Here is a 21,070-nt window from a genome sequence, read left to right on the forward strand (position 1 = left end):
TGGTACCCTTCACCTCCACGATGCCAAGAGCATCACAATGGAGTAAGACTGTTCCCACCCCCTCGCACCATTCCCCCGGCACATTTTTATTGAAATTCAGCACAAATCACACCTGCTCCACTCAATGACTTTTCACAAACTGTACACACCTGTTAGCAAGGTGACATTTTTTGATACACTAACTATTTCATTTTGAATATTTCCTTTCCTTTCTCTGCCATTTCTTGTGTTCAGACAGTAAGACCACCCTATGATGATTGCCTTATGGAAGAGATATGACAGCAGAAGGGGGCAAAAGTCTTTAGGCTTTTGTGTCACAATAATCTACACCAGGAATCCACAAACTTTCTCTGCAAAGGGCCAGACAGTCCATTTTTTTGGCTTCGTGGGCCACGCAGTCTCTGTTGAAACTACTCAATTCTGCCACTGCTGGCCAAAAGCAACAAAAGACCATGTGTAAACAAAAGGGTGTGGCTATGTGCCAATCAAACTTTATTTACAAAACCAGTGGTGGGCCAGATTTGACCCATGGGCCATAGCTTGCCAGCCCCTGGTCTACATAAATGTGTTCAAGGAAACATCTGGAGTAGGAGGAAAGGCGCTGCTCATACCTCCATGCCCACCTCATACACCCCAGACAACAAACACCTCTCCCACCTGGGAGTGGAGGCAGCCTTGAGAGATTACATACGCTAGGGGCTCCACAGAGGGTTCTGAGTTTTGATCTCAAAGTTAGGGAACAGCAAAACCTCTCTAAGACATCTGAGAAGAGAGGGATCCTTTGTTCGTTTGCCTGCCCATAGTACCAGGGAGGCAGCTAGAGCTCAGGGAAACGACTGCATGGCATGCTCGGATAGGTGGAGCCTCAGACCACCTCCCCAAGAGCCCCAGGCCCAAGTGCCAAGTGTGGGTAGATGAATGTATTTCTGTGCCACAAACCATGGTGCAGAAGGAACAGAGAGGGGCTGGCCCTGATGAACCATGTGGACCAGCAGGAGGGACATCTTTTCTGTAACAGGCGAGTTGCACATCCCATGGCTGGGACCAGAGAAGAAATGGGTGAGGCAGAGATGCTCTATGGTAAGAAGTTGTGGGTTGAATTATGTCCTTTCTAAAATTCATATGCTGAAGTCCTAACCTCCAGAGCATCAGACTGTGACCTTACTTGGAAATAGGACCACTGCAGGTGTAATTAGTTAAGATGAGGCCATACTACAGTAGGGTGAGCTCCTAATTCAGTGTGAATGGTGTTATTATAAAAGGGGGAAATCTGGAGATAGACACCCAAAGGGAGAACGCCATGTGAAGATGAAGACAGAGATTAGGGCGATGATTCTACGCTCTAAGGAATGCCAAAGATTGCCAGTAAACCACCAGATTCTCCCTTACAGCCCTCAGAAGAAGCCAACCCTTCCAAACCTTGATTTTGGACGTCTAGCCTCCAGAACTGGGAGAATAAATCTGTTGTTTATGCCACCAGTTAGAGGGTTGTTACAGCAGCCCTAGGAGATGAATACAACAGACATCACAATAACCAGATGCATCCTCAACCGAACTTAGATGCGGACTCAGGGAAAATGGGGCAAAAACTCCTGAAGTGATGAGGAATCCAACATGGACTAGAATGGAGTGCAAAACTACAAATTAGGTTGTTGCTAAAAAAATAAAGGAAGCTACATTTCCTACACACCTTAGGGTATGGACTGAGATTTGCACATGTCATGTAATTAACTTCCTGAATTGTCATCAAGCTTTTAGTTTCCTTTTTAATTTCCTCCATCAATTGAGTTTTCCAGATTTTCGTCTGACTGACCCTCATATACCAACTACCTTTATGTCTCACAGCAGGTAGGTGGAGAGTAGATTAGATGTGACATAAGAGAACTCCTGGATCCAGCAGAAAGTGCGCCTGAGAGGGGGCAGTCCATGAGATACCACACGTGCCTCAGGATGCTTCCCTCCTGAACTTATCCTCTTTCTTCTCCACGTCCAATCTTCTCCCACAGGCAAGTCTCCTTTCAGCCCCCATCTGGCTCACTGCCCCATCTTCCCCACTCCCTGATCCCTAACTCTCTGCCCATCCTTAAGGATACCTCCATCCTGCAGCCTATTTTTCTTTCCTACCTGGAACCTCTCCTGACCCGGCTTGGGTCTCTGCTATGCTGCTTATCATCAACCTTGTGAAATAGTCAGCTGAGTTCCTGTTTTCCTCTTATTCCTCTGCATCCTCAAGCAGAGAATCCTACACAGGCTGGTCTTTAATAAACAGTAGTTAGACTGAATTGAACTATATTATCAGAATTTATCTTAAAAGGATCAAAAGACAAAGTGATGTCAGGGAAAATGGTGGAGTAGGAAGCACCAAGAATCTCTCCACCTGTACCAAAACTGTATTGGCAAAAACTGCCTGAAGTAACTATTTTGAAACTCTGGAGTCTATCCAAAAGCTTGTAGCCTCCAGGAGAAAGCTTGGCTGGTAAGCTGCGGCTAATTTTGGTCAATTTCAACCTTGACTGTGGTAGTGGCTATCTGTACACCATGTCCCAGCCCCATGCCAGGTAGCTGTGCCTACATTCCTGGTGTGGCTTGCTGGAGCCAGGGTGGACAATAAGGACCTTGTCCTCCAAATATCAGAGTTCTGTGTTCTGATTGCTCAGTGCTGCTTTTGATTTCTGAGGTACGGGCATAAGGGCTGGCCACCACTGCGGCAATCCCTACCAGCTGCAGCCCCTACCAGGGAATTTCAGTGAGCAATACATTTAAAAAAGTTCTTTTTCTCCTTTTAGGAGCCAGATATTTAAGGATTAGGTTATTCAGAAGCAACTGCATATATGGGAAAATTTAGAAAGCCACTAGGTTTTCCCAAGAAGAGATGAAGGCTCAGAAAAGGCCAGAGAAGACCTTACACTTCTTCAGTTTGATCCCCAACACAGAGAAATTTTTCAGTAGCAAAGAAACGGTAAATCCGGGAAGAAGGAGGAGAAGCTGATTTCCAGAGGTAAATTGTAGGATTCAAATGTCCAGTTTTTAACAAAACAATCATAAGGCATATAAAGAAACAGGAAAGTATGGCCCATTCAAAGGAACAAAATACACTGGTAGAAACTGAAGGAAGCCCAGAGGTTGGGCTTACTAGACAAAAACTATAAAACAACAGTCTTTAAGATGCTCAAAGTGCTAAAGGAAGACGTAGACAAAGACAGGAAAATGATACATGAAAGAGTGAGAATATCAATAAAGAGATAGAAATTATAAACAGGAAAAAAACCTCTGAAGTTGAGAAGTACAATAACTGAAATGAAAAATTTACCAGTTGAGTTCAAAAGCAGATTTGAGAAGGCAGAAACAAAAATCAGGAATATACATTTGTTCTATGAATTTGTCCTATGAATTGAAATATTGAGTCTGGGGAATGAAAAGAAAAAAGAATAAAGAAAAGTAAGCAGAGGGGATCTGTGGGAAACCAGTAAGGGGACTAAGATACACATTATGGGAGTCTCAGAAGGAGAAAAAAGGAGCAGAGAGCTTATTTGAAGAAATGATGGCTTAAAACTTCCTGAATTTGAAGAAAGACATGAATCTACAATTCAAATAGGATAAATTCACTGAGATGCACTATAATTAAACTGTCAAAGGACAAAGAGAGAATCTTGAAAGCAGCAAGAGAGAAGCAACACATCACAGACAAGAGATCCTCAGTAAATTACAAGCCTATTTCTAATCAGAAACCCTGGAGGCCAGAAGTCAGTGGGTTGATACATTCAAAGTTCTCAAAGAAAAAAAAATCTATCAACTAAGAGTTCTATACCCAGCCAAAACTGTCATTCAAAAGTGAGGGAGAAATTAAGATATTCCCAGATAAGCAAAAGTTGAGGAAGTTTTTTACCATCAGACCTGCCCTAAAAGAAATGCTTCAAGTTCAAATGAAAGGACACTAGATGGTAACTTGAAGCCATATGAAGAATTAAAGCTCTCCAGTCAAGCAGCATGATGCTAAGCTTTATCAGAACCAGCTACTAGAGAGACCCTAGAGGAGGGACAGGCTTTGTCTCTGGTTCTGATATGTGACTTCTCCCTGTAGGCTCCTGTGGCCTGTGATGCATGCCACCTCCCTCTAGGCAGCTTCCGAGGGCAGCTTCTGAGCACACCAACACTTTGGGAAAATTCTCAGCCTGGTCTCACATGCAGTTTCTCCTTTGGACGGTTTTCCCTGACACCACTAAGTGTGACTTCCCAGAGATTTCCACCAGGGCAGCACCTCTGCAAACGTCTCCCTCATCCAGTGGGCCCTGGTTGTACCCTCTCCCACAAGTCCAAGGAATTTCAGCCCTGGGTGTGTGTGTGAGGGGGGCACCCTCATCCATATTTGTTCCTTCCTTGGGTGCCCTGCCTCAGACCTGAAGATAGGGGCTGCTTCCTGTATCTGCTCTTCCTGTGTCTCTAGAGTTCTTTACATCTTAGCAGCTAATTCCCCAATACTACAATCACCTGTTATAGCTAATGCTTTTTTACATTAAACTTTCCCTGTTCAAAAAAAAGACCAAAAGAGTTGATTTTTCTAGCTTTCCTTTGGGTCACTATTTTGAACAACATGGGAAAAGGGAGAAGCAATCCACAAGCAGCATGATTTTCTACCCAAATCATCCCAGTTTCAATATGTTGATCTGTGGCAGGACCCTGCACTCAGCCCACTCACTCCTTAAGATGGTGTCAATAACATAGGCCATCTGAGTGTTACCGTGACACCAGTGAGGGCCTCCTGGGTATACACTGGTGCTGAGACCACAGAAAGAGGCCCCCTATACATGCCATAAAGAAGACGGAAGAGAGTCTTTGCAGGAGGAAGGCATGTCTGACAGGAAGGTCCACAAGTAGCTTATGAACAGGAGTTCTGGGGGAAGACTTGGAGGAGGGGCCAGCTTTACCAAGGAACCCACGCTAGGTGAGTGGACCAAGCTTGAGTTGTATGGACACAGGGCCTTCAGGAGATGCTGTGTTGGGGCTGCAAACACAGGCAGGAGAGATCACCCTCCCAAAGTCTGAGGAGCAGAGGGCTGGGGTTCTCACTTACCCTGAGTTATACAGTGTGGATAAAATACAAAGCACCTAGGAAGGCCAAAATAACAGAAACCAAGCTTGACATGGCTAAAATGAAGGATGGTTACCATAATAGGATTGGTGGTAGAATAGAGTCGTCTGTTTCTGAGAGCTAGATGTAGGTCCATGACTGATGCTCAGCCTTTCCCACAATGGCTGGAAGGGCTCCAAGGCTCCATGAGGACCCTTGGAAATGCAAGGGGAGGTGGCAGCATATTGAAATCTCATCCTTGAGGACATAGGTAAGAACAGAGGCACTTTCACATTAACAGTGATCATACACTAATATGCCCAGAGGGCTTACACTCTGCCTGCTCTCCATAACCGTTACGTCATTAAGTCGGCACAAAGAATCAGAAGGGGGATCCTCACTGCACCCTTCAGATGAGGAAACCAAAGCTCCAATATGTTAAATGACGCACAGTGGGGAAGTGAGTGGTGGAGATAAGAAAGTGTGACTCACAAGTGCTCCTGGTTGCAGCAGGAGCAGGTTAGGGATGGGGGCTATCCACTGGCTCCTGTGAGGCGAGGAATGCCAGCCTCACCCACTGAGACAGGCATGGGGGGTGTGATGGACTTTCAAGATGCTTCTCCAATATCAATCCCCAATTTCTATTTGTACTCTATCAGGACTTTCTTAATATGAACAAATTACAGTTAGGGGAACCACTGTCAGAAACCAGTGTCAGAACAGTGTCAGAACCACTGTCAGAAACCAGAAACCAGTGCCTGAGCCAGTCAGGCACCACAGTAACCACCTGCATGAGTTATCTTACAACACGAGGCCCTGGTAAGGGATGTAGAACTAACAAGCTACCACCATCCAGAAGAATTCAGGAAAGGTCAGAAGGAGAGAGGAGATGCCATTCCATATGTCCTGCCAACCTCCCAGAATCCTTCTCGCTGGAATCCATCTTGGCTGAGCAATGCACGTGCCACCAGGAAGGACCCTGAGTCAGAATGATTGGCCAGAGACAACCCAGGAACTAATCCCATCACCCTAAAACCCAAGACTGCGAGCCACGTGGCAGAGCAGTCCTCCTGGGTTCTCTTACCCTGCTGCTCTCCGCCTGGGCACCCCTTCCCAATAAAGTCTCTTGCTTTGTCAACATGTGTGATTCCTCTGACAGTTCATTTCCGAGTGTTAGACAAGAGCCCACTTTTGGGCCCTGGAAGGGGTCCCCCTTCTTGCAACAGTAGGAGTTTAGACATAAACCCAAATGACTGGAACAGGCAGGTCACAGGAAAGGATATCCAAGTGGCAACTACAGACACAATCAGATGCTCAGCCTCACTGCTTATGAAAGAAACGCACAGGACAACCTCAACAAGATACCACTACACACCCACCAGAACGGTCAGAGTGGAAAAGACATACAGCACCGAGCACTGGGGAGGCTGGGGGCAGGTGGAAGCTTACTGCTGCTCAGGGCAAGGGGATGGCATGGCCACTCTGCAAACCAGGCCCTCACCCTGTCACACACGCACCAGGAGCCAACACGCACCTGCATGCATGCCCAGCACATGCGCTCCACCGTGATGAGCAGTGCTGTGCTGGGAGCCACATACTCAAGGGTAGGTGCCCTTTCTGCACATTACACCATCAGATAGATGTTTAAAACAAGGAAAAGCATAAGGTAGAGAGGCTGGGGGGAGAACCTGGAAAGCGGAGAGAAAATTCGGAGAGAAAGCCGAGTCCCTCTGAGCTCCTGTTGGGTAGGACCGGCTCCTGCCAGGTGGGTCCCAAGGGCCCCAGGCAGACCCAGCACAGTGCAGGGAAGCACGAAGGTCTGCTCAGATGATCAGCATCACAGACAGCAGGTCTGCCCTTTCCCTGGATGACAGGCAGCATTCAGGTGGAAGGAAGAGCAAGAGGCAGCTGAGCGGCAGCGCTTTTGGGTTTTTTGCTCTGCTCTATTGAATGAAGGTAGATCAGAAGATAAAGCCACCACAGTGGTTAAGATCTGCTCACCACCCAGAGACAGGGTGACTTCAGCGGTTCTGCCTCCTGTTCTTGCACCAAGAGCTCCGAGGAGCAAGCAGGGCACAGCCGCGGGATCAAAGTGCTGCAGGGCTACTAATGCCCCCGCAGGGCAGCCGCCATCCTAGTGTTAAGGCCTCCTCTGAAAAGCACCAAGTAACACATGGAACTTAGGCTCAAGTGCAGAAAACTGTGATTTTTAAAAACTATCCCTGTGAGTACCTGATACGTTAAAAGCACACGTATGGGGGTTTCACTGTGGAAGCAAAAAGCCATTACAGGAACATAACTTCACTCCCCAGGGTCTTGGGAGGAGGTGGGCTGCTTTCCTTCCTGATGCTCAGGGTGTGGATGCTGTGTGGTGACCCTAACGCACTCCTGCTTCTAAGATCCACTCACCTCCCCATCCTTCCTGTGCAGAGCTGGCTTTTCACACAAGATCAATGGAGCCTTTTCTCCCCACCCTACTCCCCAGCCATCCCCCAAACACAAGCCTCCTGATGGGGTACCAGAACTCACATTAGAGATGAACTCTCTGCATTGCAGTCTTTTGGCAAAATCTCCCACTGACAGCGACACAAATTATGTCAGGAAAGGACAAGCTTAGGAAGCTGGATTAAAAACACGGATGGTCCCCAAAGCCTTGATGTTAGTTGGCAAGAAATAAAAATTCCAATAGCTGTAAAGACCAAGACTAGAGAAAAAAATGGGGGGACTCTTTTGCCAGTATTTTGGACAGTGAATAAACCAGCTGCAGAAGATGGGAAAGGTGCCAGGAATATAAAGTGAAGGGGGTGGGGAGAGGGTGGTGGGAGAGTTCCAAGTAGGAGATGTACATAGCAGTGAGATTTGGACATTCTTGGGAAATCTCAAGGCAGTGAGCCTGGTGATTTAAGGAGTGAGCCGGGAGAGGACGTTGTTTTGGTCAGAGCTTGGCTTGGGGCCTCCATCAGCTGTGCTTTGTAACAATCACCACCTCAGGCCATTCTGCAAAAGCAGGCTGACAGCTACTGCCTGGACTTCAGCAAACCCTCTCTGCTCCTGCATCTCCCTGGGAGGGAACCAGGACTGCTGCAAAGCTGCCCCCCAAGGCAAGCCTCTTCTCTTCCCGTTCACCTGGGTGGTTCCATGAAGGTGAGAAACCTTGTAGAAAACTACAGGGGAAAAAGAGCCTGTTGCTTCAGAACAGGAAATGGAGCTACACTCTTATTGCAAAAGACTGGACCGACTACCAAGGCGTAACTATGATAGGAGCAAAAACATATTGTTTCTCTCACTTGGAATAAACAAAGCCAGATTATGTTTGGAGCTTGCTCTTGAGATGGCTCTGAGCACCTCTAGCTGTGAGCACAGCCTCACTGGGGCAGGGAAGGCACAGGTGAAGATGGCCCTCATGCCCAGGGGCACCTGGACCCCATTCCTGGCTGTTCACAGCTTGTGGGCCTCAGTGAGGCTAGATGGTGCAAGGGAAGGGGCCTACCTGGTGACCCACCTCCTTGGCATAATAATTCACAATAACCTTTGTGTTTTTTAAGGAAAGACAATATTAGATGTGTGTTTTGCAGCACTGGAAGATCAGAAAGTTTGCTTTTTCTCAGCAAGCATGCGCCTAGACAGTCAGGTGGTCAAGTACACATTACAGAGGGCTGGTCTGCTGTGGGCATGGAAGGAGGATGGGGCCCAACAGCTCAAAGGTCAGTGGGGGAGGACACAGTGAAAACAAGTGAGCAAATGCATATGAGTAATTATAAATCATTATAATACCTGTAACGTTAGGAAAGGGTGCAGAGAGAGCGTGTAGAGCAGGCACCCACCTCAGGCAGGGTGGTCAGGGGAGGAGACCTGTCTGAAGAGAAGACACAAAGAGGGCAAAGGAATCCTGGAAGAGGGAAAGGAGCACCGACCCAGGTCCGGAGGTTGGGGCGTTGTGTCTGACAACAGAAAGGAGGTGCAGTAGGTTGAATAGGGTGGTACCTTCCCTGCAAAGACAAACCCACCCAGAACCTGCAAATGTGACCTTAACTGGGAAAAGGGTCTTGCTAGATATCATCAGGATCTCATAATTATGAGATGAGATCATCCTGGATTAGGGTGGCCCCTAAACCCAATGGCCAGTGTCCTGAGAAGAGGTGGTGAGGAGAAGCACAGAGAAGACGTCCACATGAAGGCAAGGGCAGAGGCTAGAGTGGTAAGTCTATAGGGCAGAGAAGGCCGGCAGCCACCAAGGGCAAGGGGACAGGAGAGCAATGGATTCTCCTTCAGAGTTTCAGGAAGGAATCAATCCTGCTGACACCTTGACTTCAAACTCCTGGTTTCCAGAACTGTGAGAGGATAAATTTATATTGTTTTAAGACACCAAGGGACTTCCCTGGTGGTGCAGTGGTTAAGAATCCGCCTGCCAGCGCAGGGGACACAGGTTTGATCCCTGGTCTGGGAAGATCCCACATGCCGCAGAGCAACTAAGCCTGTGCGCCACACTACTGAGCCTGTTCTCTACAGCCCGCGAGCCACAACTACTGAAGCCCGTGAGCTTAGAGCCCGTGCTCTGCAACAAGAGAAGCCACTGCAATGAGAAGCCAGCGCACCGCAATGAAGGGTAGCCCCCACTCACTGCAACTAGAGAAAGCCCACGCAAAGCAACGAAGACACAACACAGCCAAAAATAAATAAATAAAAAATAAAATAAATTAAAAAAAAAGACACCAAGTCCTGGTAATTTATTATGGCAGTCACAGGAAACTAATACAGGGGCCACGGTGAAGAGCATGGAGTTCATTCTAAGTGCAGCGGGGAGTGAACAAAAGGGCTGAAGCAGGAAGAGGTATAATTGGCTTTACTGGTAAGTGGATGTCTCTGGCTTTCTGTGGAGAATGAATTTGGGGGCCGGGGGGATCATGTGGGAAGCAGGGAGGCTGATGCTGATCGTCCGAAAGGACACTGGAGCCTCGCCACTGGGTCCAAACCTGACCGGCCGTTGCCCAGCTGTGTGACCTGCAGCAAGTTACCTAACCTCCATATGATTCAATTTTTAACATGTGCAAAGGGGACAAAAAGGACGCCTCTCCCTTATGACAAATTTAGGTGATTTACTATGTGCAAATGTCTAGAAGGGAACCTGGCACCTAGACAGGGCCCTGCGTGCCCTGTTCTTATCATTATCAGAGATGGAGGAGGAAGAGAGGGGACAAGGGGCCATGCATGCACTCAGGGGCTTTGAACTCGACCTGTGCAACAGCTGGTGGTGCTATTTACTGAGGGGGACGTGGGCTGGGAGGGGAGTTTGGGGGAGGAGAGATCGCAGCTTAGGAACCATCAGGTTTGAGGTGTCCAGGAGAAAACCAAGGGCAGTTGGCGGGACTATGCCCCTATAGGGGGGTGGGGACTTTATCCAGTTTTGCTTATCTTAAGTGTACACCAAGCAGGGTCCCTGGCCCTGAGTTAGGGCCCTGTGCAGGTTTACTGAAGGCCACATGTTGAGAGGCATCTCCGAGGAGGGTGTTCTCTCTCGGGTCCTTCTCCAGTTGCCCTGCCCCACGGGGTGTTGCTGGAAGACTTCCCTCCTGGAGATGTGTCAGAGCCCACAACCACCTGATGTGCTGAGACCCATAAAACCCCTCAGCTGTCCACATGCGGTAGTCCTACAGATTCCCCATTCCTCAATGATAAGATGTAGGAAGGGGACAAGGAGAGATGAAGTTCATGACCGCCAGTTGGGGGCCACTTGATAAAGCAGAGGAATGGAAGAAGGTTTTTAAAACAACTTTGGGATTTCCAGAACAGCCTCTTTATGCGGCCAATGGGTCTGGAGGGGTGGGGTGAGGATGCAGCATGGGAAATCCCATGGCAGTACAGGCCAGGGTGGGGGGTATGTTCACTCAGCCCTCTGAACTCAGGGGTCTCTAGGAGCCTCCTCTCACAAAATGCCCCTGTGCCCAGAACAGAGAAAGCAGCTGGGGTGGGGACAATGGGCAGAGCCGAAGCATGGTTGCGGGGGTGGGTGCGCCTTAGCCGACGTCATCTTCACAAAACACAAAATCAGGTCCCATGAAAATTGTGCCTAACACATTTGCTCAGCATTGATAACATCTTATTCTTGCAAGGATGCCTTCATCTAAACACAATCCTATTGTTGACCATCTTGGGACACAGAGTCCTTCCAGAGGTATTTAAAGGGTCCGATATTCCCCTACTATGACATTTACTGGGTGTCACCTGACCTGGGATGATGTATGTAATGTGCCAAAGGAGAGCAGTCCTTGGCCAGAGCACCTGAGCTCCAATCACAAACATGAAGCACCCATGACAGCCACAGCCTTTGCAAACTGTGCTCTGCACTTAACAAATCCTTTCTCCTCTGAGCCTCAAAACAGTGCTGCGAGGTAGGAGGTAGGGCATGTGGTCTTGCCCCTGTTCTTCTCCTGGTGCTAATATCAAGAGGGGCCGTGTGGTAAATACAGATCATGTACTTTACATGCATTCCCATGGATTTTTCCAATTTTTAGATGGATAGGAAGGTAACAGCTGCCTGTTGCTATAACAAGTGGCCCTGAGGGCTTCCCTGGTGGCGCAGTGGTTGGGATTCTGCCTGCCGATGCAGGGGACACGGGTTCGTGCCCCGGTCCAGGAAGATCCCACATGCCGTGGAGCGGCTAGGCCTGTGAGCCATGGCCACTGAGCCTGCGCGTCTGGAGCCTGTGCTCCACAATGGGAGAGGCCACAGCAGTGAGAGGCCCGTGTACTGCAAAAAAAAAAAAAAAAAAAAGTGGCCCTGGGATTTGAAGCCTTGTCTGTTCTGGCTTTGAAGCCTGGCTCTTCCTACTATACCATGCCAGCTCCCTGTAAAGGAGGAAGCTGAGGCCCAGAGAGAGAAGGGTCTTCCTTGAGGTCACACGACCAATAACCAACCAAACCAGGCCCAAATCTCCAAACCATGATTCCAAACCCAGAGCTCTCTTCTTTGGGCGAGAGGTGGAACTATTTTAACATCATCACAGAGAAATGGAAAAACTGAAGCCACTATTAACCTCTCACCACTTAGCTAAATAGGTTTTCTAATCATCTACCCATCTATGATGGCAAATTTTATGTACCAACTTGACTGGCCATGGGATGCCGAGACTAAAAATTCTCCCTGGGGGTGTTTGTGAGGGTGTTTCCAGATGAGATTAGCATTTGGATTAGTGGACTCCTAGAGCAGTTGCCCTCCCCAGTGTGGGTGGGCATCACCCAATCCACTGAGGGCCTGATTAGAACAAAAGGCAGAAGGAGGCCTCACTGTTTGGGCTGCAATGTCTCCTCTCATCTTCTCCTGCCCTTGGACTGGGATTTACATCATGGGCTCCCCTGGTCCTCAGGCCTTCAGACTCAGACTGAATTATACCTGGGCCTTCAGCTTGCATGTGGCAGATCACGGAATTGCTCAGCCTCCATAACCATGTGAGCCAATAATAAATCATACGTATATGGCTATTGGTTCTGCCTCTCTGGAAAATCCTAATATACCACCTATGCTTTTAATTAAGAATTCACTTCTAAAAGATTAAATACCTACCTACTATCTGTCAGGCACTCTGCTGGGTGCTGGAGGGAAAAGTTTTAATAAGACAATACATAATGCCAATGCTTACAGCACTACCAGAAAATACAGTGTTCCTGACATTGACTAAACTGTGAGCGTAAGTTTTCCTTTAATCTGGAGGTTCTCAACCTTGGCTGGTCGTTGGAGTCGCCCAGAGAGATTTGGCACATCTGATTCCTCGGCCCCACCTGCAGAGTTTGTGATTTAATTGGTTTGGGATACACATTGGACATTAGAATTTTTAAATACAGGAGAGGTTTGCTAATTATTCATCAATACGATTTAATTGTAGATATACACCATTTCCTTTCAGTCATAATTTATAACTTGCTCATTTTCAAAAATTAATGTGATGGCACACAAGATGTAAAACAGATAATTTAAAGAAATATTTAAAATGGGAAATTTCAAGAGAAAAGGAGAAAAAATAAACCTGTGATAAAGGAATTATTAGAGTTAAGCATAAGATCTAGCCCTGAGTTTTTTGGAACAAATGTGTAGAGGTGAACAAGGATTATGGCATCATCATAGTCAATAAAAGGAAGCCTATGAGGAAACAAAACTAAAAAACTATTTTCTGTCAAACAGTTCTAACAGGACAGGTGAAAGATATTTGGATACAAAAGAGTGGAACCCACAAATGCTTTGCAACTTATCAACAGCCAGGCTGCTCCCAGATTAGCATAACCAATTTGAAGGTCAGCCTCACTTTTCGGAAGGTCTGCCAGCTTCCCTGGGATAACCCTTGTCTAAGGCAGCCAGGAAGCAGGCCGGGAGGGATTCTCTTCCAGCTGGATGAGAAACGGTTCTACCAGGGCCCACGCAAGGAAGGGTAGCCAGCTCCCCACAGGACTTACTGCATCTCTGTTACAGAGAGAGTTCTGTTTGAGCTGAGATGCCATCTGATGCACACAATGCCTGGCAACCTGAACCTTCGGTTCAAGTTCACTTTCCTTCAGCTCAAATCAGCAGCGGGAGACAGACCCTGCTCTGCAAGGCAATGCGAGCTGCAGTTTGGAAACCCCGATCCACGCACCCTGGAGAAGGCTGGTCAGGGGGACTTACGGAGGGTTGTCACATTTCCTCTGCCGGAAGCGGGCTCCCGTGCCACACGTGCGGCTGCACATGCTCCAGCTGCCCCACAGGCTCCAGTCTCCATCCACGTGCTCCGGGATGGGCGTCTTGTTCACACACTCCCCCGCGCGGCACCACTGAAACACAGCAGGGCAGCAAACCTGCTTACTCACTGAAAACTGAGATCCCCTCCATGTGAGAAAACACCACGCCTCCGAAACCCAATTTTTGTTAATTTACACAGAAGTAGACTATTTCGGGGTGTGTAAGTTTGCTAACTCTGGTGACATTGGTGACATTCCTTCCATATCCAACCTGACACTGCTATGGCTCTGGGGTTTGGATTTTGCCCTAAACTTCCACGTGAATGTGTTCAGTGGAGGTTCTCTAAATTCCCAGAAAAAGGATGAATTCACATGGCTCATGGAGAAACCTATCTTCTGCAAACTGTTTAATGTGAGTCTCTTTCTGAAAGGCAGTATTTCCTGGCTCTGTAGTTCTGAACTTCAGGGTTGGGATTGGTGCTTGGAGATGATACAGCTGGTGCCACGTGGGAGAACCTCGGCTCTTTCTGAGGATAAGAGAAAGCCAATCCTTGAAAATAATTTCCCAACGTGTGTGGCACAAACCCTGGGGCAGGAGATGTGACTTAATGGTCCTGATCACAGCAACTCTTTCAGTTCGTACAATAAGACTAGAGAGAAAGCCTTAGGCTGTGGCTGCTGGTCCTGAACACCTCTCCTAACACTTGCCAGTCTCTCCTGTTAATGAAGATCAGGCTGAAGACTGGCGCTCTTAACCGCTAGTATTGTTCTCATTAAAATCATCTTACGACAGCCTTTTCTGCACGGCAAGTGATCCTGTTTTTCCATTTACGGTCTACTGATATAAAAGTTTTAAGTAAATTCACTCATGTGACAAAAGGAGTTAATTTAATAAAAATATTGAATAAATGATTCCTGTATAAGAAAAACAGGAGAGAGCTGAACATATCCCTCTGTGCCTTAAGTGGGCTCCATGGAATTTCTGGGGTGGCCCGGGGGTGCTTCAGGGGCTCCTGAGTGCAGTGCGGACCACCTTTCAGAAGAGGTGCCAATGTGCAGGGGATATGGGGTTGCCTGCTGGGGGCAGTGAGAAGCTGGGTTACCTTGTCTGCCCCACACTCTGTGCCATCCAGGGGAGGGTCCAGTTTGGTTTTGCAGGATGTATCTCCTTCCACCAGGCACCACAGTCCAGCGCACATCAGATGCTGCTGACAAGGGAAGGAACATGACTGCCGAGAACTCCGCACACAGGTCACAATGGGGCCGGAAGGTGGGACTCCCTGACCGGTTTGGATTTGGGATTTGAAACATGAGGGGAAGAAGGAGGGTCATGTATCTGGATATCAAAAAAAATAGATGCATCATTTCAACTAGTTCATTTAGCTCAACAAAATTCCATGCATTTACTCCTAGGAGGGCTCACCTCCTGGAGGTTGAGCTCAGCAGTTCCTGCACTAGCATCCGATGCAGGCTGGGGCCTGGGAGCCCTTAACAAGCAGATACATTCAATGTAGGAAGGTACAAAGCAGATTCCCACTGGTCCTACAGAGCGCATGGGAAAAGAACCTCAGCAACCAAGCCTCCTCAGGGCGGGCTCGCTCTGGAGCTGAGGCTGGTGCAGCTGCTATGCGGCCTCAGGAGTGAGAACCCAACAGGTGATGTAGGCTCAGGGCTGCCCTGGGGTTAAAGAGGCAAACTTCAATCCTCCCTGAGGTCACCTGCTTGCTAGCTCCGCTGAGCCACCTGTGATTTCTTATACTATTTCACCTAGAGAGTTTCTTACCATCCACGAATATACAATTAAAATAATTCTACTAAAACAAGAAAAAGCATTTAAAAACACAGGCTCCCATTTTCCCATTTGTATTAATGGGAAACTTGGACATGGGTAAAGTACTCAGAATGAGACACTTTATCAAAATAACTGAAGCAGATATGGCTGGTGTCCTCCCCATCTGCCTCGGTCTCCCCTGCAGGACTCAGGGCAGACACCGTCCCCCCACATGTCCTGCTGCTTCCCTGATCTGCCTGTTAGAAGCTGTTCTCTGGCCACGGAGCAACCCTTAAACACAAGGGATGGGAGCTGGACACCCGTCCCTGGGTGGAATGGCTCTGAGGCAAGGTCCACACATCTGGCAAGGTCCCAGGGGTGGTCTGTTGTCTGCCCACCAGTGCACCTTGCTTGATCGCCCCTCATTTCCCTGCCCCCTCACAGTGCTTCCTGGGATCACTTCCCAGATAAACTCCTTGCACCCAAATCCTCGCCTTGTGGTCTAAAAATTGAGAACAGATGTACTTAAGGCTCTTTGAAAGATGCAGTGCTTCCAGGATGCCAGACCCAATCATGGCGACAATGCCTGAAGGCTCCATCCTCCAGGGCGCGGCCGTGGACCGGAGGGTACACCTCAGGCAGGGTCCCCACGTACAGCTCAGGGCAGTCCCTGCGGGGCTCGTGAGGGTGTGAGGACTCAGTATAGAGGCCGGCTGTTCCAAGTAATCGCGAACATCTGCGCAGAGGAGACGCGCAACTGTGCTGTCCAAAGTTGGAAAATGTTTAGATGTTGAAGGGACAGAAACAAAGGCGCAAAGGGAGGGAAAGCAGAACCGCAGGCTTGACAATGAGCTCAGAACAGCCCACAGCCCTTTTTCATTTTTCAAGTATGTCAGAGCTGCTCTGTGCCCCTAAAGAAGTTGATGAGTCGAGTGGAATTTTGCACATTTGGGTTCAGAAAAGCCTCCACATTCCCATTATTGTCCGCCTCTCAATGGAGTGGTAACAGGATGAGTGGCTGGAGCACAGCACCAGCTGGTCCCCATAAAGACCAACGGCACCTTGTTAAGTGTGTGATTTCATGCACTTTGACCTAAGAGCTCTTCCAGAGCATGGTGTCAGTGTGTGGACACGTATTCATGAGACAAGGCGGGCCCAGGAGGTGAATTTATGGGGTAGGAGTGTTTAGGATTAGGAGACCTAATTGCCCCTTAGGAGAGAGAGGAAGACAGTGGTGTGTGAGCTTTATAGACAGTGTTTTCTCGTAACTTTTCTAATCATCAAAGAAAAGGAGAATGAGTTCAGGCAAAGATTTCTTAAACAGAACAAAAAAAGTACTAGCCATAAAGGAAAAAAATTTATGAATTATACTATTTATTATACTATTATACTAATTATACTATTAATCATACTATTTAATATTAAATATTAAAATGAGCTGGAGTAGGGAAATGTTAAAATGAAGAACTTTTTTTTTTTTTGGCTGCGCTGGGTCTTCATTGCTGCATGCAGGCTTTTCTCTGGCTGCGGCGAGCAGGGGCTACTCTTTGTTGCAGTGCGCAGGCTTCTCATCACGGTGGCTTCTCTCATAGTAGAGCACGGGGTCTAGGTGCGCAGGCTTCAGTAGTTGCAGCACACGGGCTCTGTAGTTTCGGCACACAGGCCCCAGAGTGAGCGGGCTTCATTAGTTGTGGCGCACGGGCTCAGTAGTTGCAGCTCGTGTGCTCTAGAGCACTGGCTCAGTAGTTGTGATGCACGGGCTTAGTTGCCCTGCGGTATGGGGGATCTTCCCGGACCAGGGATTTAACCTGTATCCCCTGCATTGGCAGGCGGATTCTTAACCACTGGACCACTAGGAAGTCCCAAAATGAAGGACTTCTGTTTATCAAAGACAACTGTAAGAAAGTGAGAGATGTTTGCAATGGGAGAGAGATTTGTAAGGCACAGAACCAACAAAGATTTGTATCCAGAATATATATAAAACAACCCCCTAAAACTCCTACTGATCAATCAAGAAAAAGACCCAATAGAAGAATGGGCAAAAGATTTGAACAAACATTTCACATAAAAGGATATATAAACATACAGGATGGCCAGAAAACATGAAAAGATGCTCAGTTTCATTAGTCATCAGAGAAAAGCAAATTAAAACCAACCAGCTAAAAAATAGAAACAAACAAACAAAACCAACCAGCTACCTCTTCACACTGACCAAAATGGCTAGAACGAAAGAGATGGAGAATACCAAGTGTCAGCAAGGATGTAAGAATACCAAGTGTCTCATAAACTGATGATGAGATTCTTAGTTCCACAACTTTGGAAAACTCTTTGACAGTACTTACTAAAGCTGAAGAAATGCAATACCAGCAATTCCACTCCTAGGTTTTTATCAAACAGAAATGTGTGTGTACGTTCACCAAAAACATTGTCAAGAATGTTCACAGCCACAGTATTTGTATTAGTTCCCAAGATGGAAACAACCCAAGTACCTACCAACAGCAGAACAGGTAAATTATGGTCTATTAGAACAATGGGATACTATACGACTCCATGTATATGAAGTTCAAAAATGAGTAAGAGAAAACTACAGTGTTGGAAGTCAGTTTAAAAACAGACGAGGATGAGCAGAAAAGGTGACTGTAAAGCTGTAGCCTCTGACCTCAGCTTGGCCACCAGCATTGCTCTGTGCGCCCAAGCCAAGCAACTGCCTTTCTGTGATTCATTTTCACAGCTGAACAAATGGGGTGGACCACACCAATGCTTGTCACTGTGATGACTTCTAGATGGATAGCTGGCATTCACGTCACGCTTTACAAAGGACAAAGTGCTCTGACGTCTGTCATCCTGAGGCTCATGAAAGCCCTGGGAGGCAGGGCTTTCTCTATTTTTTCCCACTTTTTGTTTTTTCTTTTTTTGAAGTAGATGAGTTTATTACTCATAGGTCCTGCAATAATTAGAGCAAGTCTAAGGGCTCACTCAGGGAGGCCAAGGCAAGATGCAGGCAGAGAGAGTGGCAATACTTGGACTCATGCCTTTATTAGTGACCATAGGTGAAATTCTTTGGGTTTCCCCAGTTGAGTGTGTACTGTTAAATTAGAACCAAAATGTGCAGTATTTTCTTTCTTTTAAAAAATTTTTTTATTGGAGTATAGTTGATTTACAATGTTGTGTTAGTGTCAGGTGTACGGTAAAGTGAATCAGTTATACATATACATATAGCTACTCTTTTTCAGATTCTTTTCCCATATAGGTCATTACAGAGTACTGAGTAGCATTCCCTGTGCTATACAGTAGATCCTTATTAGTTACATATTTTATATATAGTAGTCTGTATATATCAATCCCAATCTCCCAATTTATCCACCCCCCTATCCCCCCCAGTAACCATAAGTTTATTTTCTACACCTGTGACTGTATTTCTGTTTTGTAAATAAGTTCACTTGTACCATTTTTTTTTTTTTAGATTCTACACATAAGCTATATCATATGATATTTGTCTTTCTCTGTCTGACTTCATTCAGTATGACAATCTCTAGGCCCATCCATGTTGCTGCAAATGGCATTATTTTGTTCATTTTTGTTGTTGTTGTGTTGGGTCTTCGTTGCTGCACGCGGGCTTTCTCTAGTTGCGTCGAGTGGGGGCTACTCTTTGTTGCAGTGCGCGGGCTTCTCATTGTGGTGGCTTCTCTTTGTTTCAGAGCACGGGCTCTAGGCGCGTGGGCTTCAGTAGTTGTGGCACACAGGCTTACTTGCTCCATGGCATGTGGGATCTTCCCGGAGCAGGGATCGAACCCGTGTCCCCTGCCTTGACAGGCAGATTCTTAACCACTGCGCCACCAGAGAAGTCCCTATTTTGTTCTTTTTATGGCTGAGTAATATTCCATTGTGTGTGTGTGTATATATATATATATCTTCTTTATCCATTCCTCTGACAATGGACATTTAGGTTGCTTCCATGACTTGGCTATTGTAAACAGTGCTGCAGTGAATATTGGGGTGCATGTATTTTTTCGAATTATGGTTTTCTCCGGATATATGACCTGGAGTGGGATTGCTGGATCATATGGTAGTTCTATATTTAGTTGTTTAAGGAATCTCCAGACTGTTCTCCATAATGGTTATACTAATTTACATTCCCACCAACAGTGTAGGAGGGTTCCCTTTTCTCCACACTCTCTTCAGCATTTATTGCTTGTAGATTTCTTAATGATGGCCATTCTGACCGGTGTGAGGTGATAACTCATTGTAGTTTTGATTTGCATTTCTCAAATAATAATAGTGATGTTGAGCATCTTTTCATGTACTTTTTGGCCATCTGTGTGTCTTCTTTGGAGAAATATCTATTTAGATCTTCTGCCCTTTCGATTGGGTTGTTTGTTTTTTTTGATATTGAGCTGCATGAGCTGTTTGTATATTTCCCACTTTTCCAACGAGGAGGCAGATGTTTGTGGACACCAAGGGCCCTGAGCTGAGTCAGAAACACAGGACTGGGAGTTTACTTATCAAGGTTCATATTCTGGTTCTTGACCCATGTGGTGCCTACGTAGGTGCATTCACTTTATAAAAACTGATCAAGCTCTAAACTTAGGGATTTATGTACTTTTCTGTATGCATGTTATAATTCAATAAAACTATTAAATAAGTAAATAAATGCTTAGACAGTGATGTAAGGTTATCTGGACTCAACTTATCACAAGGTAAAAGGAGGGAAATCAGAGCTTCACAAGGAAATATAAGGATAAAACATACGTGCAGGAAGTCATACCTCAAACAGGAGAGAGACTCTGCATGGTGAGCAGTCTCTGTAAGTTGGGACACACACACACACACACACACACACACACACCCCTCTCATAAGGAGAGTTTCTGATAGCCTGGAAGCAGCCCTCCTTCTCCCTGACGTGAACATCCTATAAATAGCTGGTCCAAGAGTAACTCAGAGGTGAACAATAGTAGAAAAGAAGCAGTACAGGATCTATACTAAGATACTGTAAATAAAAAAGGGAGAAAAAACAGGAGGGAGAAAGCAGATGAAGAATACTCATCAGACAATATGATCATGGAATGGCTAAAAATAATGTGCAAGCATAGTACTATTAATGTTTTAAAAACACAGTAATTGTGTCTTTTCTTTTGCATTTGCAAAAAGCTAATACACAAGAACTAAGGGAAAAGACAGTCATGTCAAAGGAGATAAAATATGAGCTATTAGAACTTGATCAAGAAATGTAACAGAAAATAAAATCAGATGACCAATGATAACTAAAGTGAAAGCAGCATAAAGAAAAGACACACTACTGAACACACAGGGAGGTACATGGAGTTGATGATTGAGAAAAAGTGAATACAATAAAAATAGAAATGAATAATTCAAAACAATTAAGAGGAAATGACAGATATGGAAGACACATAAAGGAGAGCTGACATAAGCATAAGTAGGAAGCAGGCAGGATGGACTTTCTCTATTTTTCCACTTTTCCAGTGAGGAGGCAGATGATTGTGGAGGTCAAGGACCCCAAGCCGGG

The 21,070-nt window shown here is 46.5% G+C and overlaps 1 protein-coding gene across 1 annotated transcript in view; it reads right to left on the reverse strand.

The window, feature by feature from the left end:
* Positions 1–21,070, reverse strand: part of ADAMTS17 (ADAM metallopeptidase with thrombospondin type 1 motif 17) — a 346,470-nt gene that overhangs the window by 116,279 nt on the left and 209,121 nt on the right. The window contains exons 11-12 of the mRNA XM_060003651.1: positions 14,878–14,979; positions 13,722–13,867 (exon numbers count right to left, since the gene is read on the reverse strand). Of these exons, the coding sequence (XP_059859634.1) occupies positions 13,722–13,867; positions 14,878–14,979 (248 nt within the window). The remainder of the gene's footprint in view (positions 1–13,721; positions 13,868–14,877; positions 14,980–21,070) is intronic.

Source organism: Delphinus delphis, chromosome 2 (assembly GCF_949987515.2).
Source record: "Delphinus delphis chromosome 2, mDelDel1.2, whole genome shotgun sequence".
In the NCBI taxonomy this organism is placed as follows: domain Eukaryota; kingdom Metazoa; phylum Chordata; class Mammalia; order Artiodactyla; family Delphinidae; genus Delphinus; species Delphinus delphis.